At 42.4% G+C, this 26,799-nt stretch overlaps 1 protein-coding gene across 1 annotated transcript in view; it reads right to left on the reverse strand.

Moving 5' to 3' along the window:
• TIAM1 (TIAM Rac1 associated GEF 1) overlaps positions 1 to 26,799 on the reverse strand; it is a 139,079-nt gene that overhangs the window by 82,259 nt on the left and 30,021 nt on the right. Inside the window, exons 2-3 of the mRNA XM_066621633.1 lie at positions 21,047 to 21,225; positions 14,688 to 15,664 (exon numbers count right to left, since the gene is read on the reverse strand). Coding sequence (XP_066477730.1) covers positions 14,688 to 15,653 — 966 coding nt within the window. The 5' untranslated portion in view covers positions 15,654 to 15,664; positions 21,047 to 21,225. The remainder of the gene's footprint in view (positions 1 to 14,687; positions 15,665 to 21,046; positions 21,226 to 26,799) is intronic.

Consider the following 26,799-nt stretch of genomic DNA (forward strand, 5'->3'; position numbering starts at 1 on the left):
AGTAAGCAAGATCAGTGGGTTATGAACAAAGCTGGACAATGCTGGCTGATTGGCTGGCTAGTCCTCTGACTGGAATATGCAGAGAGAACCACAAGGCTTGGCCTATGAGAATATGTGCTGTCCAGCTGCCTCAACCCTTCATGAATGGTTGTGATAAGCTTGCTCTGTCTCTGACAGGGAATAGCTTTAACTTCGGTGACTATGCCCATTTAATACCTGGGGGAGGTAAACGGTTATCACCGTTTCCCCAAGTAGTGGCCCACATGTTTGGAGGTTGGAGTTAGCTTTCCCTGCTGCAGGTGCTTTTTCTGTGTAGTAAATCAACTGCATCCTATTGCCCACCTCTCACTTTTTAATAGTATCACATCAATGCTTATTTGTTTACCCACCCATTTGTTGCAGAATTTTCTTTACAAGTGCACACATACTTCAGAAAGTGAGTACTTCAGAAAGTGAGCGGAAAGTTTCTAATCAGTCCTGACCACAGCTACAAACTTGCAGAAGAATATTATCCCTTGACAAAACTATTTCTTGACAAATATATTGGCCAGTGAATCGCACGTTAAAACACAGGTGGGCTGTCATTAAGTAATCATTCAGGAAATTAATCAAAGGCATTTGGCATCATGTTCAAATGTGCAATATATAGCTCCAAGGTCAGGCATGTTGAATTCCCATAGCAATTCAATTATTACTTGGGTCAGCCTAACACAGCATCTAAAATCCTAAGCACATGTAGACCCATTTCACTCAGTGTGTAAGACAAATTCTATTTTTTAAATAGAGTGAAGTGCTTCCATGCAAGAGAATACATGTGTCCACAGGGTAAATCAAAAAGGAAGTGTCCCAGGATGCACCTTCAGAACTGTTTAATGGGACAGTACAGGAGCACCCTACACTGGCATCATTCTTGGGTGGCATGGCCTCAGACCCTTTTCTGACCATCCATTCTAATAACTCAAATGACAGTTGCAAGATGATTTGTGTGGACTGATGCGCTGGAAGCCTGTATCCAGAGTTTCTGTGCAAGTGTATTCACAAAAGAATGTTACCTGGCACCAACAGTGGAAAGGAGGAGGGGAGGAGGCAGAATGGAGAGAGGGAATAACAAGATAGGGCACGGAGGGTGGCAGATCAGGGCTGAAAAGGGGGCACTATTGGTGGCAGCAGCACAGCTGATATCCTATCCCAGTGGTTCCCAAACCTGCCAGGGCTGCAACACCCTTGGAACCAGGACATGAAAAATGACGACGCAAATGCATCACAAGGCGATGTCACCGCCATTCACCTCCTAGTTCTGAGGCCTAACAAGAGCCTCTACCACAAGAGGGTCACAGCGGGAAGGCAGGCTTTTTGCAGCACATGGTTTTCATGTGCTGCACAGTTCTGCCCGCCATGCTGAGCCTCCTGGTGCTACTTGAAGGCTCATACTGTGGTCTTGCTGCCAGGCTCCTTGTGGCCCACAATGCCACAGCAAATGCCTCACAACACCCCAGGGTGTCACAATGCACAAATTGGGAACCACTGTCCTATCCTCTTTCTTGGCCTTGATTCCCTGACCTGCATCCACATGGCCTTGGCCTGGGTTCACACAGATCAAGTAGACCCAGCGGGCTACCCCAGAGCAAGGGAACAAATGTTCCCTTACCCCAAGGAGGCCTACAGGTCCAAAATTCCCTGCAGGATTCAGCACATGCTCTGTCAGCACAGTTGCATTGCTGCGCTAGCAGTTAAATACCACTGGGCTGTAAGTCATGTTGCAGCAGGACATGAATGAGAACAAGACAGGGGAGGTTGAAATTAAAATATCATTGTCTGCAGGTCCGAGTGTAGTGTGGTATGGATGACTGTGAGAGGGATGGGTGCCTGCTTTGGAGTATGATCCTATGCCCGCTTGCTTGGAAGCCTCAAGCACTGGCTGGTAGCTTGCTCCCATCTGAGAGGGTCAGCCCTCTGCACACTGGCACAGAAAACAAACAGTATATGAATCCTGTTGTCGATGGCAAGAGCAGAACATTTACTGCCCTCAGATGGGCAAACCCTCAAGGCGAAACTCCCATTCATTTTGGCTGGCAAGTGCTAATGAGACACATGCAGACACAGGAAGTATGCAAAAGTACATCATCAAAACTTATCAGGACTGTATAAAGCAAGTCTGTATTATTATTCCTACACTGCAGCTGACAGCAGGTAGAGGAAGGGAACTAAGTCTAAGGGAACACTTGCTTGCTAAAGCCATTGAGTAAACTTGTGAAAAAGGTGAGATGTGAACCAAAGACTTGCCACCTCATAACACACACTATTAGCAACTACACCGGTCCAATAAGGAAAAGATTTAGGACTATCGAGATGTGCAATAAATTGCTACGGGAATAGATTTTCACTTCGGAGGTAATATATTCCACCCTTGGCAAAACTCTTTGCAATATGCTTAAAATACACCAAGGATAGGCCTGAGGAATTGTTGAGTCGATGTATGCCTCATGGAGTGCTGGATGGAAACAATGAAACCGCTTCAGGGTGGAAACTGCTTACAAGTTTTGAACTTGTATGTAGCTATGCAAGCGCATAGCTTTCCAAAATGTGGGAAGCATTACTCAGGTATTTTATAACTTTCCTGGAAAAAGGAGTTCACTTCTCAGCCCTGCAAAAATACATCATCTCCACCTGCAGCTGTGTGAAACTCCACAGGATCCATATGCTCATTTCAAAACAGCTTCTCCTGCTCAGGTTTGCCTGAGGGTAACCTTCAGCTCCGTCTCAAGCTGTTTTTCTAGAAGCTGGAAAGGAAGAAGCATTTAACCCTTCATTCTCACATAACTGAACAAGACACTAAAAGTGGACGGAAGACAGGGCAAGTTTTCTTCTCCTGATAAATTCTTGCTATTATAAGCCCAGGGAGAACTTGTTGGGTTCATTTCTATAAGCACTATTATTATCATTCGCTCATGTAGTACCATGAATGTTCATGACACTTCATAAACGAAGCCGGTTCCTTGTCTCAGAGAGCTCACAATTTACGGCAGAGGCCACAGAGGAAAGAAAGGGGGGCTGTTCAAGAACAGATGGAGAAGAATTTGATTCTCTCTCATTAATGGTGTTGCTAAGGGGCAGGCGAGGGGGGAATTGCCCAGGGGTCCTCATTCAGATCAGCTCTCGGAGCCTTTAAACAGGGACTTGTGGTTTTTGCAAGAACCAGACGTTCCTGTTTAAAGGCTTTGGCTGGCACTCTGAGTCACGGAGAAGCTGCCTGTGGGAGGCAACAGATTGGTGAATGGAAGTGAAGGAGCTGAGGTGAACCAGCAGAGGACAGTGCAAGGGAAGACCGCTCTCTATAAAGATGGATATGAGAAGCGGGCATCTGATTGCTTCAATATGAACCCAATGTTCAGCCCATCCACTTGAGAAATTTTCTTCTCCACATGGTTTTTATATGGTAAATGCTGCTGCAACACATCTCCATCCCACATGCTGAAGCCCCACGCCACAATGGAAGAATCCACACTATAGCTCTTCCTCATCCCAGCAAAGTCCTGTTTCTCCAATCGTCGTTAATGTTAGCAGCAAGAGACCAAAGGGGATAGGAGTACCAACAGTCCAAAAATTACAGCTAAAGTGAGGAAAGAAGCCTTCATTATTATTCCAAAACTTTTGTTTTCCTAGTCTCTTACAGTGCAATCCACTGCATGATTACTCAGAAGTCTCACAATATTCAATAAGTCTTACTCACTTGTAAATGAATTTAGGACTGTGGTTTACTCTTCTAATTTACTCCTCAGCTGTGTGAACAATCCTAAAACTGGATTTTCTCTGAACAAGACCATGAAACATATGCCACAAATTGTACCGTATTGAATTGATAATTTTCAAAACTACTATCTAATATACCAATTCAAAAAGAAAAGAATCTCATTCACATAATAGGAATAGTCCATATTTTTCAAAAAAATTCTCATGAAAGAGAATGTTACTTCTCTGTAAAGGTCTTGCGCCAACTGACAGAGGAGGAACCAAAGGAGGGGAAATCTGTGAAAAACATGAGAAAACTATATCAGAGCAGCACTGATATAGTAAGGGTCACAAATTCAGCCACCAGGGATAATCAACCCCACCTTCTGATGACCGCCCCTGTCCCAGACACTGAGAAAAAAGATCTCTTCTCTCCTGAACTCATAGCAGGAAGTCTGCTGAGAACAAGAGACTATTCTCACTTCAAACCAGGCACTGGGGAAAGACTTCTGCTGCTTCTTTCCTTCTCCAAATTCTGGCACAAAGAGAACGGCCAATTCTGCCAATTCCCCATTTCCTGGCACATGCAAGAGAAACGGGATCATTCGGTGGTAACTACAGGTATTGTGGATCCCTATATTAGATACAGATGAATCAGATCTATTCAAGGTAAGTCATCACCAAATAAGATGTTTTGTTCACATGCAAGCAACATTTTCCAGCTCCCGAGATGGCATATGTGTTTCTATTTTGCATTTTTGTTATTTGCATATATTGAAAAGGACATGCATGGAGTTTCCTGCAAAATTTCCAAATAGCTGCTGCCTCTTGTGCAATTTCAGAATGCGAAGTACTCTATCACTTAAAGCTTGCCTCAAAGTAGGTAGCACCCAATGTTGCAAACAAGTCTGAAATTTACAAGTGTGGCAAACAAGGCAACAGCCAGATTGGTCATCTCAGCCAAAATCTAGCAGCCCAGATTTGCCTCTGTTGACCTCTGGAGATAGATTACGGGCTAAAACAGCTTTCAAATCAATGACTAAAGTGATGGTTCATTCTTTCCTGCTCCAGTTGCTTACTCTTCTCTTCCTTTCTTCCACTACTGCTATTTCTCAAAAGATTTAAGGAACTTAGAAGAAGTGGCACTGAATTCCCAGATTGTGCTACCCTTACAGTTGGAGGTTAAGTGTAAGGACCCATTCTCTTCTATTATATTCCTTGTACTCTGAAGACAACAGGAAAGGACTCCTGAGAGACTTCTCCCCACCCCACCTCCCGCAACACATGCACAACTTACTCAGTACTGCCTTATGTTAAACATAGGACAGCATTTGGTTGAATGCACATACCTCTTGTAACCACAAAAAGGGGCAATTTTGAATTATTCCAAGCAAACAGGTATGTGAACAATTACAAGCTGATTTATCAGAAGCACTGACTTCAAGGGTAGGATCATAACAAAAGTTTCTTTCTCTCTTTCATCCACTGTGCAACATGCAAAAATCTGTTTATGCAAGACCTCTTTAGTTGCTGCAGAAGGAGAAAACTGGTACAAGATCTGACCTGCCCCACTGATACTAGTTCCGTATGTATATTGATACATACTTGTTGCAGTTGGAATGCTGCTTCTTAGCCAACGTATCACTGATGCCATTGCTATACTACATACATTTGAGCAGTGATACTAGGTAACAAGGTAACACCATGACACCAAGGCTACCCTGGTGTAAAAGTGGTGTCCTCGTTTCCAAACATTTGCCAGGACTGGAAAAGGGAATATGTTTGTCATGCCAACAGTTGCTAAGCAACAGCATATTGGAAAACCTAACATTCTCTAGGGCTAGGTTAATGATGGTGCCAGTATGGTGATTGGTTGAAAGTAGATGAAATAGCATAGCAAAGATGCAAAGGATAAGTTACACTAGGAGCAGAACTCAAATCCAGAGTCCTTATCAAGCTACAGTTTTGCTTAGGGCTAATCTGGCCATGTTTTATAGCAAATCCAAACAGGGTACACTTTCAGCAGGTCTGAGAGAGTAGGTAAATCCAAATGTGAAAAATCTTTGGATCAAAACTTTTGCCTTTTCTTATATAAAACTACTGTTCTTACTATCTCCTGGAACTAAGACATGCAGTTCGGTCATCACAGCGAAACCTTGGTTTGTCTACTCAAGTATGAAACAGATCCCCTTCCTCTGTTCATATGTATTAATTTCCTTCTCCCCTTCCTGGCCCATGGTAACCACAGTTTGCTGTGATGTCCAAATTGGGCAAATTAATTATGAAAAACTATATTTCAATTCGGGTTTGAAGGCAAAGTGATAACCAGTTTGCCTGATTCAGATGTCATGGCAAACAATGGATTCCATTAATCAGGAAATAGAGGAGGAAAAAAAGAACATGGAGTATGATCAGTATGTTCTCAAAGATCCAAACTATGGTGTGGCCTTGATCTCTCTCTCTCTCTCTCTCTCTCTCTCTCTCTCACACACACACACACACACACACACACACACACACACACACACACACACACGTTTTAGGAGTCAACCAAAAGAGCAGAGAGCACCTACTTGCCCTATGACTGTGTCCTGCCTCATCTAGCTACACAAACGGTTTTATAGATGTTAAACACGTTCCTACCCCAGCTGCTACTCCAGAAAGGCAATAGGACCCCGTCTGCTTTTTAAATCTAATATAAATGACTCAGCAGGGATTCCTTTAATGAGCTCCAAGTACCGAGGCTAGATCTGTCATGCCACACACATGCTTTGGAAAGACATGCATCATATAAGTATGGTATATTCCTCAGTGAGCTGTGATTGGCTACAGAATCCTGCTCGGTGGAAACTAAATGGTAACCCATGTTTCCCTTTGCATAATGTGGGGAATGGGTCTGTGATTCTGTTGTGTTTATATAAATTATTAGATCATCAAAAGGAATATTAAGTTCAAGAACATGCTGGAAAAATATGATGTTCAGTCTTGATGAAGTTAAATAAAATTAAGTATTCTAGTCTTATTTAACATTACGAATACAGAAATGCTGTTAATGTGAACAAATTACCTGGGAAGAGTTCACCTAACAATCACTTAAATCAGTGGTACTCAAACTTTTCCGGCCAGTGGCTCCCTTGAGCCCCGTGGCTGTTGGCCATGACTCCCCATCATGTTCCTGAGGGCTGGAAGTGACATTATTAAACAGGAAGTGGCCAGAAATATTAACTATATTAATTATATTATATTATAATATTAAATATATATTAACTATAATAATATTAATTATATTAATCATATCATTAAATAAATGCAGCTCTTAAAAATATATTATTAATACATAGCAATATACATGCTTTATAAATGATCAGCTGCAGATCACTGTTGGAGACAGCATGCTGGAGTAGGTAGATTGTGCCTGGTCCAGGAGGACTCATTTTTTTTTAACTTTGTAAGCATACCAATAGAATTGTTTTATCAAATGAACTTTGCGAACAACCAGTCTGACCAACATTACACACACACACCCCTGTGGACCCCAATCCAACTAGTCTTTTCTCCCATTCTCCTTGGATAGGATTGAACCCTTTATTAATTTAATGAAATTAAATTTTTCCAGCAGCTGGTGCAGAAAACAAAAATAGACCATGAAAATATATCAGAGCTGATAAGGGTTTGGTTAGGAAGTTGATTTGTCTCCTATACTAGGAGATGCACAGCTCAAGCCTACTCATGTCTACTCAGAAGTAAGTCCCATTAGAGTCAATGGGGCTTACTCCCAGGAAAGCGTGGATAGGATTGGGCTGGCAATCACTTCATCAATGGCTGAAGGGCTTCATCAATTGATTCCCTTCAAATATCAAGATTCATCACTTTAAAAATACAACTTCTCCTCTTCAGTCAAACAACAAGATTAATACATACTTACTGTATTAATACAAGATTATACAAAAATACTGTATATTATTATTATTACATCACTTTAAAAACAGTACCCTTTTTCTGCTCCTGGCCAAGTAAAGTGTGTGCTTCTCTCTTTCCCCCCCCCCCTTTGCCAACTGTATGGAAACAACTTTAAGACCCCTGGTGACTGGTAAAATAGGAAGCGTTTTATTTGGGGAGGGGGAGGAAAGCAGGAAGGTTTGGAGATCGAAAGGGGGGAGTGGAAGAGGGAGGGGGTTGAAAAGAGATTTCACTTTGATGAGAAGCGATCCCAGGCTGGGAGCTAGGAACCAACCAGACAAGGATCAGTGAGGGTTAAGGACTGCAGGCTGAGCATGCTCGGTACTTGCCAGATGGGGGTTGGAGTTGAAGAGCGAACACAGAAGGCCTTGGAGTGGAGGGAGAAGAGGGTGGTCACTCTCAGAAGGAGCAGCTGAGCAACTCCCATTTCTTCTGCTTTAAAAAAAGCGCAGACAACAGGCTCGTATTCTGCCCAGGGGTGTGACTGTATCGCTGCGAGAGGGCATCCTGCACCTCCCTTTTGAGTTCCTGGTGCCTCCCTAAAGAGCCGCGCCGCACAGTTTGAATAACACTGACTTAAATAAATAAGGGAGCAATTGGTCTACCTTGCATGATGAAAAACGTATCATAGAACACCACAGAAAAACATTTTCAGCCTTTACTTGGAAGGAAATCTCATATTTCAATCAAACTTACTTTCAATATGTATACTTGGGTTCTCAGCCCAATTCCCAACATAGCTTTCTGCCCTATTATTTTTGTATCCGTGTTTTAGCTCTAATTACTGCCACTAAATACAAATTAATTACCATAGTTGTAAACCCAGAGGGATTAGACTACAAAACCTCTTATGGAGGCCAGTCAATAGAGGGACACAAAGCTTCAAAAATCCTCTTCAGTGCAGGTTTTTCTATAATCAAGACGGGTCATAAGTATTTTAAGGGCCATTTCAGGCTTTGTGTCTCCAGTATCCATTATTTTTAATGAAGCTGAGTTCAGTCTACAAACTTAAGTGACAGATTTCTAAAAACTGACTGTTGCCTTCTCACACACAAAAAAAAATCTGTTTTCCATCTTGCTTTCCAGTCAGAAACAAATCTTGAAAACTAAGGATGGGGATCTTTCATCTGAAAACCTAAACAGTATGCAATTAATGAGAAGAGCTTTCACATTTACCCAATGCTGTGTGACAATCTGCTCCTACTTCCAGTGATATGTATTTATAATTTTATTTTGAAGTAAAGTTCTTAATTTTGTAATCAGAATGGCAACCTTGGAAACAGCTCCCAACCCCACCTCCTTACTCCAAGGGGAACAAATAGGAGCAGACAATGGGACACTAACTATTAGTTGTAGAATGATAATTTCAGCTGAACATTTATCTAAAGCAATTTGTTAAAAAAAAAAAAAAACAGGCCACAAGGAGTAAAAGCAAACTAATAAATCTATTCTTTGGGATACACAGCTGTAGCACCCCACCATTTTTCAGAAACCTCAAATGAATACAGTCTATGCAAACAGAGTCCAAAACCTGTGGACATATCAACATTACAAATTTATATTGGATTTATATCCATTTAACTGTAATGATTTTCCTTTTAAACGCACAAGGATACTGAGAACTGTACTGTAGTTGTCTGGGTGCTGCTAATTTTCTGTGAGATATTCCTATTCTCTTTCCAAAACTATAGTCTGTAGAATTACTGCTTGAATTAGTTGAGAACAGGTATGGGGGGTATAATGAAATCCCAACTCATTCCAATTTTATTCAAATCATGTCTCCTGTAAACTTCTAAAACAGTATCCTAAGGGTGCCATTGCAAACTGCAAGAGGGTTGCATCCCATCTGCACCCCACTTCCGCCACAGTACTATGAGCACTATCCAGTTTCTTGATGAGAAGGAATGGCTTATTTCACCAGTTTAAATCTGCAATACAGAAATTCTCAGAGTTTTTATCTACAAGGGATGTGAATCACACACGGAGAGAAAGCACAGTGAGGAGAATGAAAAGAAAGGAAAAGCAATTCCTTGAACAATAAATGATCAAAGATTTGCCTCCGGTCATCCCCGTTCTCAAAAACTGTGCCCTCTCATACACTGGCTTCTTTCTGCTGCACTTTTATTGTGGGGTAGGTGGGAGAGGAAGAGAAGCTCAGCATAACGCTGCTCATTTCCTGAGCAACTACTCTGTTGATGGGCAATTTGTATAGAAGGAAAGGATGGCACCATGTAGCATGCAACAAGCAGATCTTCCTTTAGCGCTTTTTCTTTCACCTCTCAACAGCTGCAAAAGCCAAGACAATCTCCCTATGGCAATCTGGTTCAGCAACACTGCATTTTTCAATATTAAAAACAAAACTGATGTGGCTGCCTCAAAGCAACTTCTAGACATTGAACGCTTCTACATATTGGCACTAATTAGTTCCAAAGCATGAAAGGCGCTCCCAATTGAAGGAAGGTAACACCCATATTTAAACCTCTTCTTTAAATAAGTGAAGCTAAGAAATGTTTAAAAAAAATCGTACTGTTCAGCCACAGGAAACTAAAGCAAACTTACAGCCCAATCATCACTAAATCTCCCTCACCAATGCAGGCGCACTAATGCAGCGTGCAATGTACCCTGCAGGAGGACAATCCCAGAGGCCTCCTCTGGGTAAGTGTCTGCTTTCCCAATAGGCCTACTCGAACTTTCACCAGCTAGTTTGCTGAAGCAACTCTGAGTAGACCTGGAGAAGTGGACCAATACCAGGAAATGGGATAGGATATCAATGGAGTTGTTGCCACTTATAACCACACCCCCTCCACTCTCAACACACACACACCATTCTCCCTAACGCCTATCCTCTGTACCAACTTACTGGTAGCAGGTCATTACTTTTCATTGTTTCCAGTGGCAGCCTGTTTGCATGCAACAGTGTGTCACAGTTTGCGACATCAGAAAGACCATTGTGCTGCTAGAACACAAGTTCTGATGGCACAGGGGTCTGATAGGATCAGGCCCTTAAAGATTCTATTCACTTTTACATAAGAACACATTCTGAGAGAAAGAGGGACCGTTCCTGTGACTGGATTTGTACAACAAGGTCATGAACCCTGCTCAGTTTCAGCTGAAGTTTGTAAATGAAGAGCTCTAGAATCCATTTCAGAAATCAATCTGAGCCCTGAAACATGGCTGTCCCGTATCAGGTATTGCCTGGAACACTTCTTCCAGAGAAAAGTGCCTCTACAGACATATTGAACATCTTTCCCTCAACACTGACTAACCCTAGAAGTTAGGAAGTAAGGACTGTGAGTGTAATAGTTTTGAGGAAGGCTAGTGCATTATATCATTCCTTTATTTATTAGCTTCCCCTTAGCTTAGAACAGCTGAAATATGTCAATGTGTTCAAAATTCTGCATCTGATGAAGTCAAGGGCAGTCCACAAAAGTTTCTGCTGAAATAAACATGTTCGACTTAGATGCTACAGGATTCTCTGCAGTTTTTGCTGAAACAAACACATACCTCTGAAGATGCTCAGATTCACTGCTTTGCTGACTTCTTTCTGTGATGACTGCTATGAAGGCTCCTTAGAGCCACAGTCAGAGAGCAAGTTGGATGCCTACTGAAACAAATGCCATTTTGCATAGATACAATCTATGGTTCAGTAAACCCCAGGAAGTAAAACTGCCTTGAAGTTTACCGAAAAGTACTGTCTGAAAGGAGAACACAGATAGATAGATATTTTGTGTGTAGTCTTCAACAATCTGGTCAGAACAGCTACCCCTGCTAATTGGGCAAAGAGGCACCTTTCCAAATGGTGTTTTCTTATAATTAGCAGGGGGGCAGCAACTGTCCCTCTTCAACATGGTGTCTTTTCTACTGGCTGTTGGTGGCATCTCATTTCCATCTCTTTTTAGACAGTGAGTCTTTGGGGGGACATGGAGCCATTTATCGATTTATTTTGCTATGTAAACTGCTTTGTGAACTACTTTTTGTTGAAAAAAGCAATATAGTATATAAATCCCGGCTCACTCACAAAGCGTCCTGGGTTACCTTGGCCCCGTCTCTCAGCCTCACCTACCTCATAGGGTTGCTGTGAGGACAAAAGGAGGAGAGGAACTATGTACAGCATCCTGTGCTCCTTGGAGGGAGGGAGACAGACAGTCAGACAACAGTGAAGAGATTCTATACTAATGCTGCATAAGTGTCCAAAAAATGAAGAGCTGAGTTAAAAAAAAAATAGAGTGCTTCTACTATGGGAAAACAGCAGCATGTCTCAGAATGTCATTTTTATATTTAGAACCAGCACATCCTCATGGATCAAGCACAGGCAACTAATCCTGAAACCCGCCTCCAATTCTTGTCTACAAGTTTGTGCCAACCAATGCCCCACTCTAGCTGTTCATTTAAGGCCTCTCCCAACCATTCAGTGGGCACCGCTCATTGATGCGTTACATTAATAGATTCCAACACCTACACGGGCAGAATCCGGTAAGATGTCTAGTTCACAGTGCCAGATCTAATTCCACTTAAAAAGAATGGTGGGTTGACAAAAGACTATGTCAGCATCAGGATGCAAGTCTGCTGGTCTATCACCCCTCTACCCTATCCCCATATGAAATGCTTTCTTTTTCTGGGTCACAAGACATGATCCGTATTTTCTGCTACATGTGTACTAAAATGGAACATGCAGTAAACTCTGGGTAGTCACTGAAGCATACTGTCTAGCGCTAGCCTTGACCTATTTGTTCAGGCTTTTTCTTAGATTATTCCATTTCATTCTGCTGGCTACATTTCACATCAGATGTTCACAGAGGGCAAATACAGAAAACTGCAGGACATTTATAGCTAGCTTATACAATAACAGTAGCTGCATGATTCCTCCATGATGAATGCTGTACAGCACACTATTAATCACAAAAATGTTTCAAGAGTACTAGCAGTGTGTCAAGCATACATTTTGTGAATGTGTGATCAGTTTCATTCCTGCCCTGGCTCATATCCCACTTATGATTATACTGAAATGTAGCACAGAACAGTGTGACATGCAGAGCAGCTCAGTCAAGTAAACAGCAAATGGTTCAAAACAATCATCAATAGCTACAAAATAAGACAAGAAACGATGATATTTAAAACTGGCCCAGAAAGGTCACGCAGTTTCTATTCTGCACACTGCTAAGCCCATGATGGTACTAATGAGAAAATATATATTCTTGTTTTACAATGTAATAACAGCCCAATCCTAACCTGTGCTGGAACAGGCAGGCCACCTGGCCTGCACTGCATCCAGCGAAGGGTTTGATGTGGACCTGGTGCAACTCAGAGTAAGGTGGACTCACGTCTCCTCACCCCGAGGAATGCCCCAGCCACCTCAATGGGGCTACTTGGATCTGTACCAGCTAAATTGCTGGCAAAGATTTAAGCAGCCCAGTGTAAGGCCTGGCTGCTCAGTAGGAGGTTTAGGATACGGCCTAAGTGCCGGAAGCGTGTCCCACCCCCTTCCAGGGCCCTGCCTGCCTGCCCACACTCCCCGCTGCCCCAAAATGCCCCAGTTACATCCTCTTCTGACTCTGCCCAAACTCCTGCATCAGTCTTCCCAGGCCAGCACTTCCTTACCCCCTGCACCATTGAATCTGGTGGGCTCCCAAGTCATCGCAGACGTGCCTTACAGCATGTTTGTGACACTCCCAGGCCGGTGTTAGGGAGCTGCACCAGCCCAACGCTCTAACATTTTTTTCAATAAAGTGTTACAAAAAACCAACACAGTTTGCAATACGATACACACTTCCTTGCGATTAAGTCCCATTGAATTTAAGATGTCTTACTTCTCAGTAGATATGCACAGGATCACACTGTTAAGGGTCAAAGTAAAGGGCAATAAGAAAAATATATGTTTCTCCTTTTTATATTAAAACCTGAAGAGAACTACAGCTCTATTTCTTGATATGACAACTAAAACTTGTTGCAAAGCCTCCCTGGTTTTAATTAACTTTAATTATACTGTCAGAGCAGTCAGCTTATATTTGTCTATTAACGCATGTTGTGCTCTGAGCAGAAGAATTCAAATCAAAGACATTTGTGAGTCAGGCGTCTATATACAGTATCTGCAAAACAAAAAAAGTTTTGATCATCCAAGTTGGGGTTAATGTTTGGTGGGGAAAGCAACTATTTGACTAGACAGTCATGCCATTAAAGCTGAAGGGGAACAGAGGTCTAAATGCATAATAATGTTCCATTTGGACAAAAGGAACAGTATCAAGTAAGGTCTCATCTTCTGGTCCAGAAACAACCATAACAATTGCAGACTGAGGGCCAGAGTGACATATCACTGCTGCAGTTGTAGTCAAGAGAAAGTGACAAGGGTGAAGCAGGAACTTGATTAAAGCAGAGCAAAAAAGAAGCAATGGGAGGTCAAAAACAGGGAGGAAGGAGTGTTGAAATAGCACTGTTGCAAAGTCAATCACAGCAACTGTCTCTGGTAGCTAGGTGGCCTGTTTTGGGCAGGCCCAAGTAGTTATTTTCTCCTTCCATCATTAGTAATAACATTTTCTGCATTTGTAAGCATTAATATCACAGATAGTCCATCACCACTGACAATAAACCCATTATAACTAAGCTGATGGTTATGCATACAATGTTAATGTTTTACCACCCATGCTATATGGACCTTTTTATTCATGCAAATACACCCTTAAAAACCATGCTAGGTGTATTTCCTGTGAAAAACAACCCATGCGCTGCTTAGTATTTTAAGAATATAAGTGCTGCTCTCAAAAAAGGTTGCACATAGAATGACAAAGATACCTTCAAACTCTGGCTACCAGGTGATTTAATAGCATCAAAAAGCCCTCAATTCTGACTGTACTGCTTCTATGTTAGAAATAAAGATATGTAGATAAACAAGGCATACCTAGAGCTACCAAATAAGGAATCTGAATAAAGATCAGCAGATTTGTGACACATTACCAGGGCGTTTGGAGCATTTTTGAAATTTGAAACAAGACACTGGTCTTTACCTGAGTCGTTTTTGCTCGTCTGCCATGCATACTGTTGCTATGGCTCATTTTGGGGTGAGTGATTCCTTCAGAGAGGCAATGAGATTTCCTGCAGGGGAGTGTATTGTAGTTGCTGTAAGAAGGAACATTCTCCAGTGTGGCTGGTGACATTTTGTGGTTCTCAATATCTGGGATATGAGACACCAAATTCCGACAGTAACCTCCTAGAGTGTTTCGTGGGCCACCATTTATCGTAGCACTTGAGTTTTTGGGAGGATACAGGTCACTCATAGAATTGGCACGCTGGCAGGTGACCAATGGCTGACAACTATTGCTGGCTTCTCTCCCTTGAGTCTCCTCAACATCTTTTTCCTCACCAGAGCCTAGGATTTCCTCATTGCTTGTCAAATGTTCTTGACTAAGATCAGAAAGAGAAAATTCCAAACTGTCCTCCCGCCAGATATCTGCAGATTTTGAACGTTTTTTCTTGAAGTTCATGGGCTCCAAGAAATTGCCCCCATTTGTTGAGCATGAATGCTGCCTGTTTCTTCCTTCAGCCAGATATGTTGACTCATCCCCATAAAGTCTGCCTTCTTCTGAATTTGGCATGCTTTGTACTGAGGCTGCCATGAGAACTGTGCTGCTATCCACACTGGGAGTGATAGAAGAATCAGTATGGTAAGAAACTGGCCTTAAGCCCATATCCATTCTGTCCACCCAGATGGGGCCAAAATCCTCCATGTTGTTTTCTTGAGTAAAAGGCTCCAGACCATTCTCTGCCAATGACTGGGGGATGCTGGGAGTACTGCTGGATCGTGTGCTTACTTCTGAGTTCCTGTGAATAATTTTTCCTGAGGAAGCATGTCTGGTCCGTCGAGATGCTTTGTTCGAAAGGCGAAGTGAGCGTGATGTATGTTTTCGTCCTAGACTGGCATGTTTTTCTCCATAAAACTGATGTTCTACATTTTGACTCTCTGCGTTTCCCATGGTTTGAATGTCTGCAAAACAGGAAAACTCAGTGTTGCAAAGGCAATATTCAATACACTTGAACTATATTATAAAAAACAGTGGTTCTTCTCCACCTCCACCCCCCTCGGCCTTTTAAAAAAAATTCTAGTCTACCCCTTGGAAGTTTTTCTGATAGCACCAACTATAATTTGATATATTTCTGTATTCAAGGCAGCTGCTGGGCAATGAACTTGCAAAACTCCCCCCCCCCCACACACACACACAGAAACAGCTAAATCCAACAATACTAATAGTAATTCATAAATTGACCTAGGAAATTTGAACTGAATAAAACCTATGCAGGGTAACCGAGATAAAGGGAAAATAATGAGTTGAACTGGCTAATTCATTTTTTCACAATGTTATGGAATATATTTCCATACAGTAGGCAGAACTTGCCCAAGAATTTACCAAGGACTACAACTATTTTAATATTACTGAATGTTGTATCGGTCGCAAAACTCAGCTTTAAAAAAAACAAACCTCAATGTTTTTGTTTAAAAAGCAAGTTCTTGCCCTTGTAGTTAAAAAACATGCTTGAAAATCTGTGGACAATACCTGGTGAAATAGCAAAAGCCAGAAAATTTGTTAAGGACAATTTTTGGTGATCAGAGAAGAGCTATCATGCTTTTCTGTATCTTTCTTGTCCCTCCCACTTGCTAGCACAAGCATAATAGGCATAATAGAGGAAGGGGAGCTCACAGCACCATATATGCTGTTAGCTTTCTCTATATCAGTGGTTCCCAAACCTTCTCAACTGGTGGCTCCCTTGACCTACTGGACTACTGGCCACGGCTCCCTATTAGGACTATAATCCTATACAATACATTGTATAGAGCTGAAAGTTTTTCATGAGGATTTCACAGATTCTCTGACTGGTTTCCATGGCACCCCGGGAATCCACGGCTCACAGTGTGTGAACTTTATATTATGTTTCAGATGCTTTATATTATCATTTGAGATGCTTTATATTATCATTGGTCTCTAGCATTGAATGATAACATTGTCATTTTTGCCTCTCTCTTTTGCTGCTACACTTTCTGCCTTCTTCTTTTCCATCAGCTGGGAAAGAAGGCATCCTATAACTGGGTGCAAGAGATGGTAGACTGTTGCTCCACTTCTGTCTCAGGCATCTGGCTGCAAAGATACTTTGCTTCCCTGCTGAAGAAGAAGGAGATGGCAGCCATTGCATAGCCATGTGCAGGTAAGTGCATTTCCCTGATTCACTGATATGTTAGGAACCAGTAACAACAACATAAATTTATGGAGGTGCAGATAACACACAACCCAGGACAATTCAACCAATTTATTGTAAAAAGAAGGAAACTTATTTTCCAGAAAACACTCAACTATTGTCAGCAGGACCTGAGAGTATCGGTATACTGGTATCAAGAGTACTAACCCATCCTACCTACTTAGGTTCCATATTATTTTGTATTCTTCAACTAAAGGGCTTTTGAATTTGGCTACTTAGCAGGTCCCATATACTTCCTTCAGAGGGCTTTATTACGATAAGTCATGGGAATACCAACTAAAAGGTTTTCCATTACCAACAAAAATAGTGCCTAGCCAAATCTTCATATACCTAAAGTCCTCTAGAGCTTGAAAGATCTGTGTCCTGATGGATCAAACTCAGGAAAGCAATATCACTATTTTGTGTCCATTGGAGAAGAATGAGCACAGAGACTTATAACTTTAAAAAGCTGCTAATTTTAGACCCACTAGGTATACAGAAACTCACTCCCTAGGCATGCAGCAACATGCCCAATGACTAAAGCAAATGGATGCAATTTGCCCATTCAGCAAAGGCAATGAACCCTACACAAAGCATAAATAATGGACATGATCATGCAAAATTTAAAAAGCTTTCCCCTAAACAAGTAACCTAAGAGTCATCTATAGCTGGAGTAGGGGGCAGGGGCAAGGAGTAGAAGAAAAGTGCTTTCCTGTAAAGAGTAATGCATTTGCTACCACAACTGATAATGGCTCTTCACTCTCAATATCACCATCTCAGAGAATACCAACAGAGAAGTGAATGGGCAAGTTTTAGCAAACAAAATCAAAATTTTGATTTAATGAAAAAATGAATCTGTTGGTGTTTTCTGATTTAAGCAGACCATCTGCTGATGCAGACTTTCACCCCCTTCCCCTGAGGAAAGCCCCAGGCCCCGCAATGCCAAGTCTGCACTGGCTATTTTGTTGGCACAGATGAAAGAACATCCGTGTTGTGCTTTTCAGCCCAACACGGAGGATAGGATCCAGCAGATCAGGGCTTCGCTGGTCTCACTCCCCTCCCGGGCCAGTTGCTCTACCTACCCAGCCCTCCCCCATTCCCAAATGCCTCCCATCGCCCCGAAAACCTGCACTACCACCTAGTGGTGAAACGTACCTCTGGGCGCTTCTGCAGCATCCTCCGTGCAGCACTGGGCCCAGCGCCAACTGGTGCGGGCTCAGCACCAGTGCTCCCTCTTCACAGGATGCCGTAAACATGCTTTACGGCACGCTTACAACATCCAGAGCCAGTGCTGGAGGCCCACTGATTGGGCCCTTAAATATTTTAGTATGGCATTTTGAGATGTTCAAAGCAATCTGGATGTCTTATCTTATTCCAATTACCGTTATCCCCAAATACTTCAGTTGAATGTATAGATTTCTGAGCATATAGTCTAACCCTATTATCTTCTACCTTCTTCATCTCATGGCACACTGACAAGATGCTAGAATTATCAAGGGACAACATCCTTTTTTTACACTTGACAAGGCACACCACACTGCTGGAGGGGGGCTCACCTCCCCCAACGGGGTAAATAAATGACAACGGGATTAATGACCATTAATAAATGACTCTTCCCCAAACTTCTGCAGCACACCTGCGGACCATTCATGGCACACCAATGTGCTATGGCACACTAGTTGAAAACTGCTGGTCTAGCTGCTGTACTATATCAGATATTTATTATTTTGTTTGAAATATTTTATCCTATCTTTTCAGGGGAGTACAAAGTGCTAACTAAATAGTTAAAACCACAAAAAAGTCAATATAAAAACAGTAAACAGAAAATCACATTGATAATTTAAAACTTTAAGCAAGTTAACTACAAATGAAATTTCCCCAGATGAGAATGCGGGTTCTCCCTCCTCTCCAAATAGTCCTTCTCATACAACAAAGTCTTTCTTGGTCAGAATGCTTTTCTTTCTTAATTAAACCTGAAACTATATAAGAAACATGAAAAATTTTAGCGAATTTAGGGCTCAATCCTATCCAATTTTCCAGTTGTGCCAATAGGGTATGGGCTGCATCTTGTGGTGGAGGGGCAGTCACTGGGGTCTTTAAGGTATGGGAACATGTGTTCCCTTACCATGGGGCTCCATTGTGGCTACAATAGACTTGGAAAGTTGGATAGGATTAGGCCTTTAGTTGCTAAAGTTTTTGATTTTGTGAACTTATTAACTTTTCCATTAAATATGAAGTACCTTGCAAGACAACAGATTGTCAACTTAAAATTAGATTATGGTGGGAGGTTGTTATAATCAGATCTGTATTTTCAGCTGGAAGCTTTAAGACTGTGAAAATGAGAGGGGAAAATTTCAACTAACAGCAAGCCCCCTTGTTTCCAAAAACAAAACCGGCAACTTCTGAAACAGATTCCACTTTAGGCTCAAAATACACATAAGAGCATCAGATCCATTTGTCTGAACCTGAGCCTGCCCCAACCACATATAAGTAGTGCGGAGGGGCAGGCTGAGAGCAAAAAGGATGTGTTGGTGAAAGAGAAAAAGTGTACTCTCCCCTATGCTCACCACTTACTTCCCCCAACACTTCCTTGAGATGGGTTTAAATTCCAGTATCAGAGCTCTGCTGTGGAAAAAGGGACATTGGGAAGGAGGATGTGGGCAGGGCCAGTCCATCCATGAGGCCAACAGGACACCTCAGGCAGCAGACCGATAGTGAGTGCCCATCTCTGTCCCCCTGCTTGCTTCCACTGCTCCTCTTTTTCCTTCCACTCTCCACTGGATTAGAAAAAGAAGAGGACAAAAAATGTGGAGGGAAAGAGACTGCTGAGCTGGAACACTGGAAAATGGGAGGAGCAAAAGCTAGCACATCATATAAGGAGGGCAAAATTTGGAATGCTGCCTCAGGTGGTCTTGGACCACTTGGTGTGGAAGGTAAGCTGCAGGCTTCCAACAGGATTAGCGCTATTCAAACTCTTTTCTGGAAAAATGAGGTCCTCCACCCTTTCCCACCTCTACCTTTACACATGCTTGGGGTAGACTCATATTTAAACAAATAGAGGTACTGCTAGCAATCATAGCGTGGGCTTCAGTCTCATGAATTAGTCATTATAAAGTGCCTTCTTTCTCTGTTACCAAGTTTGGCTCAGTTGGCCTTGCACAACAATCTGTGAAGACTGCGTAGGATACTTGTTGTTTATTTCCCTGCCTCTCTCTGTTTTCTTCCCTTCTGTGTTATTCTCCATTTAAGCAAGGATGCAAATGTAGCTCTACATCTGAATCTCAAATGAAAAATTTAAAAAGTGGCTTTACACTTATGGTTTTAGAGTACCCAAAAGGCTTTGTTCCACCACTTAAGCCAATGGGACTTTGGGGCCCAATCCTAATGTCACTCAGCGCCAGCACTGGGTGTTGCAAACATGCTGAAAAACATGTCCATGACACCCAGCAAGGAGTAAGTGCCAGTGCCAGCACAGCACCAATCAGTGCTGAGCCCAGCACCGGACAGACACTGCCTGGAGCACGGTAAGAGCTCTGGGCAGCAGTGAGGGCCTTGGGGATTGGGGGGCATTCTGGGGCGTGGGGGAACCAGCCTGGGAGGGGGTGAGACCAGTGGAGCCAAGCCAAAAGCCCAACAAGGAGGCTCTCAAATCTGCGCCTGCAAAATAGCCAATGCAGACAATAGACACTGCTTGGGCATTCCCCAGGGGAAGGGAACCTAGAGGAGCTGCTGGGATATGATTGGGCTGTTACTCCCAGGTAGGTGCTTACAGGACTACAGTCTTTGATTTTTATAATTGAATGCAAGGTGCTTGAGTTTCAAAATAAACTTTAATCCTTGACATTTCACAAAGCACTACAGCAAAATATTTCCATTTTAAAGTTGTCTATTGCCAGATGCTTTACTTTAAACACATTAAAGTATAAAATGCATTATAAAAATGCCACACAGGCAATTCAAAGCAAGAAGTAAAGAAAAGGGATAGAAGGAAGGATATCATCAGTAGCCACTAGATGGAAATTCTATGCAATTCTTTCATACTGCTCAGTAAATATAAGGATCATGATTGCTGCTTGTATCCTGGTGTGCAGCTTCCGGGAGGAGAAAACTCCTATACAAATGCATGCAACATACATACCTTATAAGGCAGTACTGGAATTCAGCACTACTTCTTCAGAGAGAAGAGTGGAGTTTAGATGTACAGAATTGCAAATGTGATCAAAATGAACGGTTACTGGAACTGCAGAAACTGTCACCACCTGCCACTCAGAGACTCCATTATTGTCTTGTCTGATCCTGTAACTATATGCCAAATATCTGGTGGGGAAGGAGAGAGAAAGAGAGAGAGAAATGAAACAAAAGGATTAGCCAACATGGATATAACGTTCAACTCTGATCACTTAATTCACAGACACTACGATATCAACACTTAATCATATAATAATTACATTTCTGAAATGAGGGCAATAAAAAATGTTGGGAAAGGTAACTGAAAATAAGACTAAAGCATTCTATGGCAGTAACCACTGTTTGTCATTAAAGGGAAAGCAGCACATATGGGTATTATTATATTAGAGGCAAGCATATATGACTGGAAACAAAATATTCTTACAAATTCAGATGTAGAACTACAGCTGTTTCCTTGCTTAAATGGGGATAACATAGAAGGCAGAGTTAGACAGACAAATTAAAAGTATCCTCCACAGTCCTTCATGGATTTCTGTGAGAGACCAACAGAACCAAACTTGGTAACAAAGAAAGAAGGCATGAAAGAACTTCATTGAAATATCTGTGTACTGACAAAGGATTAGAATACAAGCTGAATTAAAAAGCGCAGTAATTGAGAACAGGTTTTACTGGCTTCTATGAAAAAGGAATTACATAAATCAAATACATAACTAACAGAATAGGCCAAGGCACTTCAGTTGCTCAGTAACAGAATGACAGATATGTATTGGATGGGGGGGGAGCACAGTGTTTCAGGGGCTCCATTCCTTCCTGGAAAGAAGATCTCAGAAGGTGGTGCTGGGGGACAGCTTGGCCTATGGGGACCATCAAGATTCCACTCTATCTAAACAAAACCACTGGGAGAGGTTATCCAGGGGTTTGCAGTTGTGGTGTCATCAATATGCCAATGACGCCCAACTCTACCTCAGGCAATGCAGACCCTAAGCACAAGGACAGTGCATGTGGACTGGATATGGGCTAATAAACTGAATCCAGGCAAAACAAAGGGGTTGCTCATCAGGAGTTTGGGGCAAGGTCATTTATTAGTCAGGTCACTGGGGGATGTGAGCTCCCTGCCAACAGCATAGTGCACCTTGTCAGTTGTCAAAAAACTAATGGTGTGCCTGGACAATTTTAGTGCCTTGTCAGTGCACCCTGAGATGAAAAAGGTTGAAAATCACTGCCCAAGATCACCATTACCTGTCAGTGACAAAAGTAAGCTAGATGAACCATGGGTCTAAATCAGTAGGGGACAGCTTCCTGTGTTTCTAAGAGTGCAATCCAGAGCGCTCAATTGGCCAGCACGTCCCTTGTGCTGGCCAAGGAATGTTGTAAACAATGTTATAAGGCACCTCAGTTCAACTCAGGGAGGCTGGTGCAAGGAGGCTGCTGCACACTGCCCTCCTTGCACCAGATCAAGACCCAGCGGAGGTGAGATTGGAGGTGAGGCAGCAGACTACCAGCATAGGGGTTTGGGGAGGGCATTTTGAGCCAGGAAGAGTGGGCAGTGGGCAGGCATGTGGGTGGGCCAGTCTGTGGCACTTAGGCCAGATCCTAACCCCCTCCCAAGCAGCCCGACCTAACACCGGGCTACTTAGATCTGTGCCAGCTATTTAGCTGGTGAGATTTGAATAGCCCTATTTCAGTGGCTGGGGCAGGGCTCGCATAAGGGGAAAAATAGCCTCTTCCGCTCAGTTGTGCCACAGCCACCACCAACCCTGCCATGGATAGAGTGCAGGCCAGCCGGTCTGCCTGTCCCAGCACAGATTAGGACTGGGCTGTCAAATAGGTATTATCCTATTGACAGTTCTGTATCTCTCTGAGTGACTGTTCTATCTCCTTACAAAGGCTGATTAGCAAACACCATGCATATAGCTTTTCTTATATCAATCCATAGTAATGATAAATCAATCCATGTTAGATAACATTTTTTTAAAACAGAGAGAGAACTGTATTTTGGGATGGAGGCTGCTTGCTGTCTATTAAGACAGTACCTAAAAAACTTGGGCTGGAAACAAAATATTCTAAGAGACAACTATGCAAAATGGCCATTGATTGATGCCTCTGTCTCCTCATAGGAAACAACTCTATCTTGGGTTTTGAAGACTGAGAAAAATAGGAACACTTCAGAATAAGCTTCCATTTCTGTTTACAGTGTCCATCTGTAGGATTCTAAGGTTTGCCAACATCTTGTTTAACGCAAGTATCCTTCCCCCGGCTTCTTCTCCCCTGGCTTCCCTTTTTAAGCTGCTGCTGAGCACTGAAAAAGAGTTCATGAGTTGCCCAGAAGCTGGCAGAAATAACATGAAACTCATTTATATTGAAATAGACTCATTATCATGCCAGCTGCCAACAATTTACAAGGCTGGAAGCATGATAGCAAGCAAAGGTCCTACAGGCATGTCTCCTTCCACCTGCATCTTGTATTCAGTCTTTTTAAAAAATTAAAAATACACTTGAAGAAGAAAAAAAGAAAGAAAAACGAAAAAGCTGCCTTGTAAATGCTGCTTTGAGCAGAAAATGATTCCAGAGCAAAAGTAACAAATTCCCATCAGCAGCACAGCTACAAGGAGACGGCGTAGTAAGTATTGCAGGCGCCACAATGCCCAGTGTAATGTGTTGTCCAGCAATGTGTTGCCACTGCTGTCCAGAAAGGCTCCAACAGCGAGTGGGAGGGGCCACTTACACCGGGCATTGGGGCGCCTGCAGTACTTCTCACCCCTCTCCCATAGCCACACTACTGCTTCCCATTAATATGTTGCCGCAACAAGCTCTTCCAGGATGACAGTCTGGTTCAGACATAACACCAAATCATATCTGACACTATGTGAAGCAGCTCCCCAGTTGGCACTCAGGTTTTGAGGAAGGAGGAGAACACAAAACTGAGATTTAGGCCTTTTCACACAGAGCCAAACATTGTTCCTGTTTCCTGAAGCTGCTGACAAAGTCAGCAGAAAAGGCAGGATAGAGGTTTTGGGAATTCTAATACTTAAAAGAATTATTTATTTATTTATTTTGCAAAAAGGGTACCCAAGAGGATATTTCCAGTTTGACAACATCTAGCTCTGACAGCAGGCACCTTCGGAGAAAGATATAACTATTCTATTCTTTGAGATTAGTTCCTAACAATCAATTGATTTGGGGGGAAAAGAGCACAAGCTCAGAGCAGGAAACTTCTGTGAGCAACTGGGTTTTGCCAGGAATCTACCTTAAAAGCTTCAGTTGCATTATTGCAACTCAGGGCTCTCAGCTAATAAAGGTGCTCTAGGAAATGCCTCCATAAAAGACAGGTGGGACTTAAGGTTCATGGTAGGAAATACAGACAAAAATAACTGATTTGATTCCTCAAACACAAGTGGAAAACAAGGGGAAAAAATCCTTCTTGTGGGAGGCAGCCTCTGGATCAACATTCCAATTAGACTGAACAGCTGAGTTCCTAGGATATTCTTTTCATATGACAATTGATAATTTCATTTAGCTGGGGGGCATCTTTGCTCAGATGCTCTGCTATGATGTCCTCTCCCTCCCTCCCAGCAGAAAATTCCATTCAGAAACTAGCACACACAATTGCCTCCCTGGTGGCATTCGTTTGCATCACAACAGAGGTCTTTAGATCTTTCCACCATCTTCCTTTGTAAGCTTCCTTTGTAAGGATCAAGTGGAGGGCTTAGTTTTTCCTTCCAGCACTAGGGAATACACAGAGGTGACAGTCAGAATCTAGGTAGTATCTAGAAAGTAAAGTCCCTTGTCTCACCTTCCCACCTCTCAAAATGCAAACTGGAGTTACAAGGTCAAGCAATCAAATTAGGACTGCAAGTGCTATTTGAACTATGGATCTGTGCAAGTGCAGTGTGCATGACTAGGTACAAGCAACAACACTTGTGATCCGTGAAAATACACTACCCACTGCACATGGAATTTCAAAACACTTTTTTTACCCTTCTAAAATGCATTTGATGTTTTATTTCACCATTTATAAGCTAAGGGCTCCCAGCTGTACTACTCTAGCACAAGCATCCACTTAGACTTTAGATTCTGTGCGTTTCTAAGCTGGTAAAAAAATCAGCAATCATACACTAGTTGATGAGATGCTTTTCCCTTTTGTTTTCTCCTTAATTCTTGGTTACTTTACTTGTTCTCTCTCTCTCTCTCTCTCTCTCTCTCTCTCTCTCTCTGGCTTTGATGAACATATGTACCTTGCTTGTCTGTCTAAAGTAGGAAACTCAGGAGATCTTCAGGAAGCTCAGTGAGACTCCTTACAACAAGGTAATTGCTGTCAAATCCATCCATCATGTTGGGATGTGATGAATTGTGCATGATCACCATATCTAAGCTACAGTAATGAAAACAAGAGTCTTTTTAAAATCATTTGGATAAACTCCAAGTTGATAACATATTTTGGGCTGCTGATGCGTAGGTAGTGACAGATTACTTCCTACAAAATTTCACACAAACGCTATGCTATGACTTTGCATCAGGCAGTTGGAACATATGGTTAAGGTTTTTAAGTTCATGACATAATCCCTTTCTATGAACATAAAGAAGATCAATGTACTACATATAGACATTATGGTAATAATCACATGCAACAGGAAACCATAGCTTCCCACTACATGAATGAGCCTGAGAGAACTGCAGGCTCACAAACTCCCCCTTCTTCTGTGGGCAAAATAAAGAGAGCAAAAGCTTTTTCTTTCAGTTTGAACTAAACAAAAATTACATGTGAATTTGGGGCACTGTGTTCTAATCCATATGAACCCCAGCTCATTTTACCAAACTGCAGTGTGAACAAGTGCACAGGTTAAGCACACACAAACTCAGAACTATGATTCAGCTCAGACAAAAATTTTAATTCTTCTCCTTTCACTCATGAAAGCTGAGAAGGGGGAGCTGCAAGCCTGCGGCTCTCCTAGGTTTATTCCTACAGTGGGAAACCATGGTTTCCTGTTATGTCTGAATCCAGCCTACATAAAGATACATATTCTTTAAACCTCTCACTGGAAATCATGACAAATATAAATTTAATAAATACCTGGATATCCAAGCTTAAAGAAGAAACACGGTCCTTGTTTGAGCTATTTATACCTTCTCTATCAATAATTCTGCTCACTGAGGATTTTACTCAGTAAATCTACAGAGCATCCTTACCAGACAAATAAAGGCATGGCTCGGTACCCTCAGGGGTCTCGTTCCAGAACCCCCTACAGCTAAGCAGGGTCAGGCCTGGTTAGTACTTGGATGGGAGACCGCCTGAGAATACCGTGTGCTGTAGGCTTATACCATGGTCTTTCGAGACTGAAGGTTGCCAACCACAGTTAAGTGAAACCAAGGATAAAGGCGAAAGCCTCCTCCCACCCTCTGGAGCTGACCTTGCTTCCTGAGGGTCCTCTGACCCTAGTAAAGGTCTGCGGCCCCTGCCAGGCTCAGACTGAGGCTGGGAAGGCAAAAAACATGACTTCAGGTATCTCCATGAAAGCAGAAGTGACTTTTTAATGCCTTATAAGCCCCTGCAAGGTTTCCCTGGGCCTCCTAATGCATTCTGGGTAGCATAACGCCTAATACTCCTGCTAACTGTTAATTCCTGCTAACTGTTAACCCCTGCTAACTGGGTAAGAGGCACTTTTTCGAGTGGGTGCTCCTCTTTTTAGCAGGGGGCAAATAAGT

Source organism: Tiliqua scincoides, chromosome 3, assembly GCF_035046505.1.
Source record: "Tiliqua scincoides isolate rTilSci1 chromosome 3, rTilSci1.hap2, whole genome shotgun sequence".
Lineage (NCBI taxonomy): Eukaryota > Metazoa > Chordata > Lepidosauria > Squamata > Scincidae > Tiliqua > Tiliqua scincoides.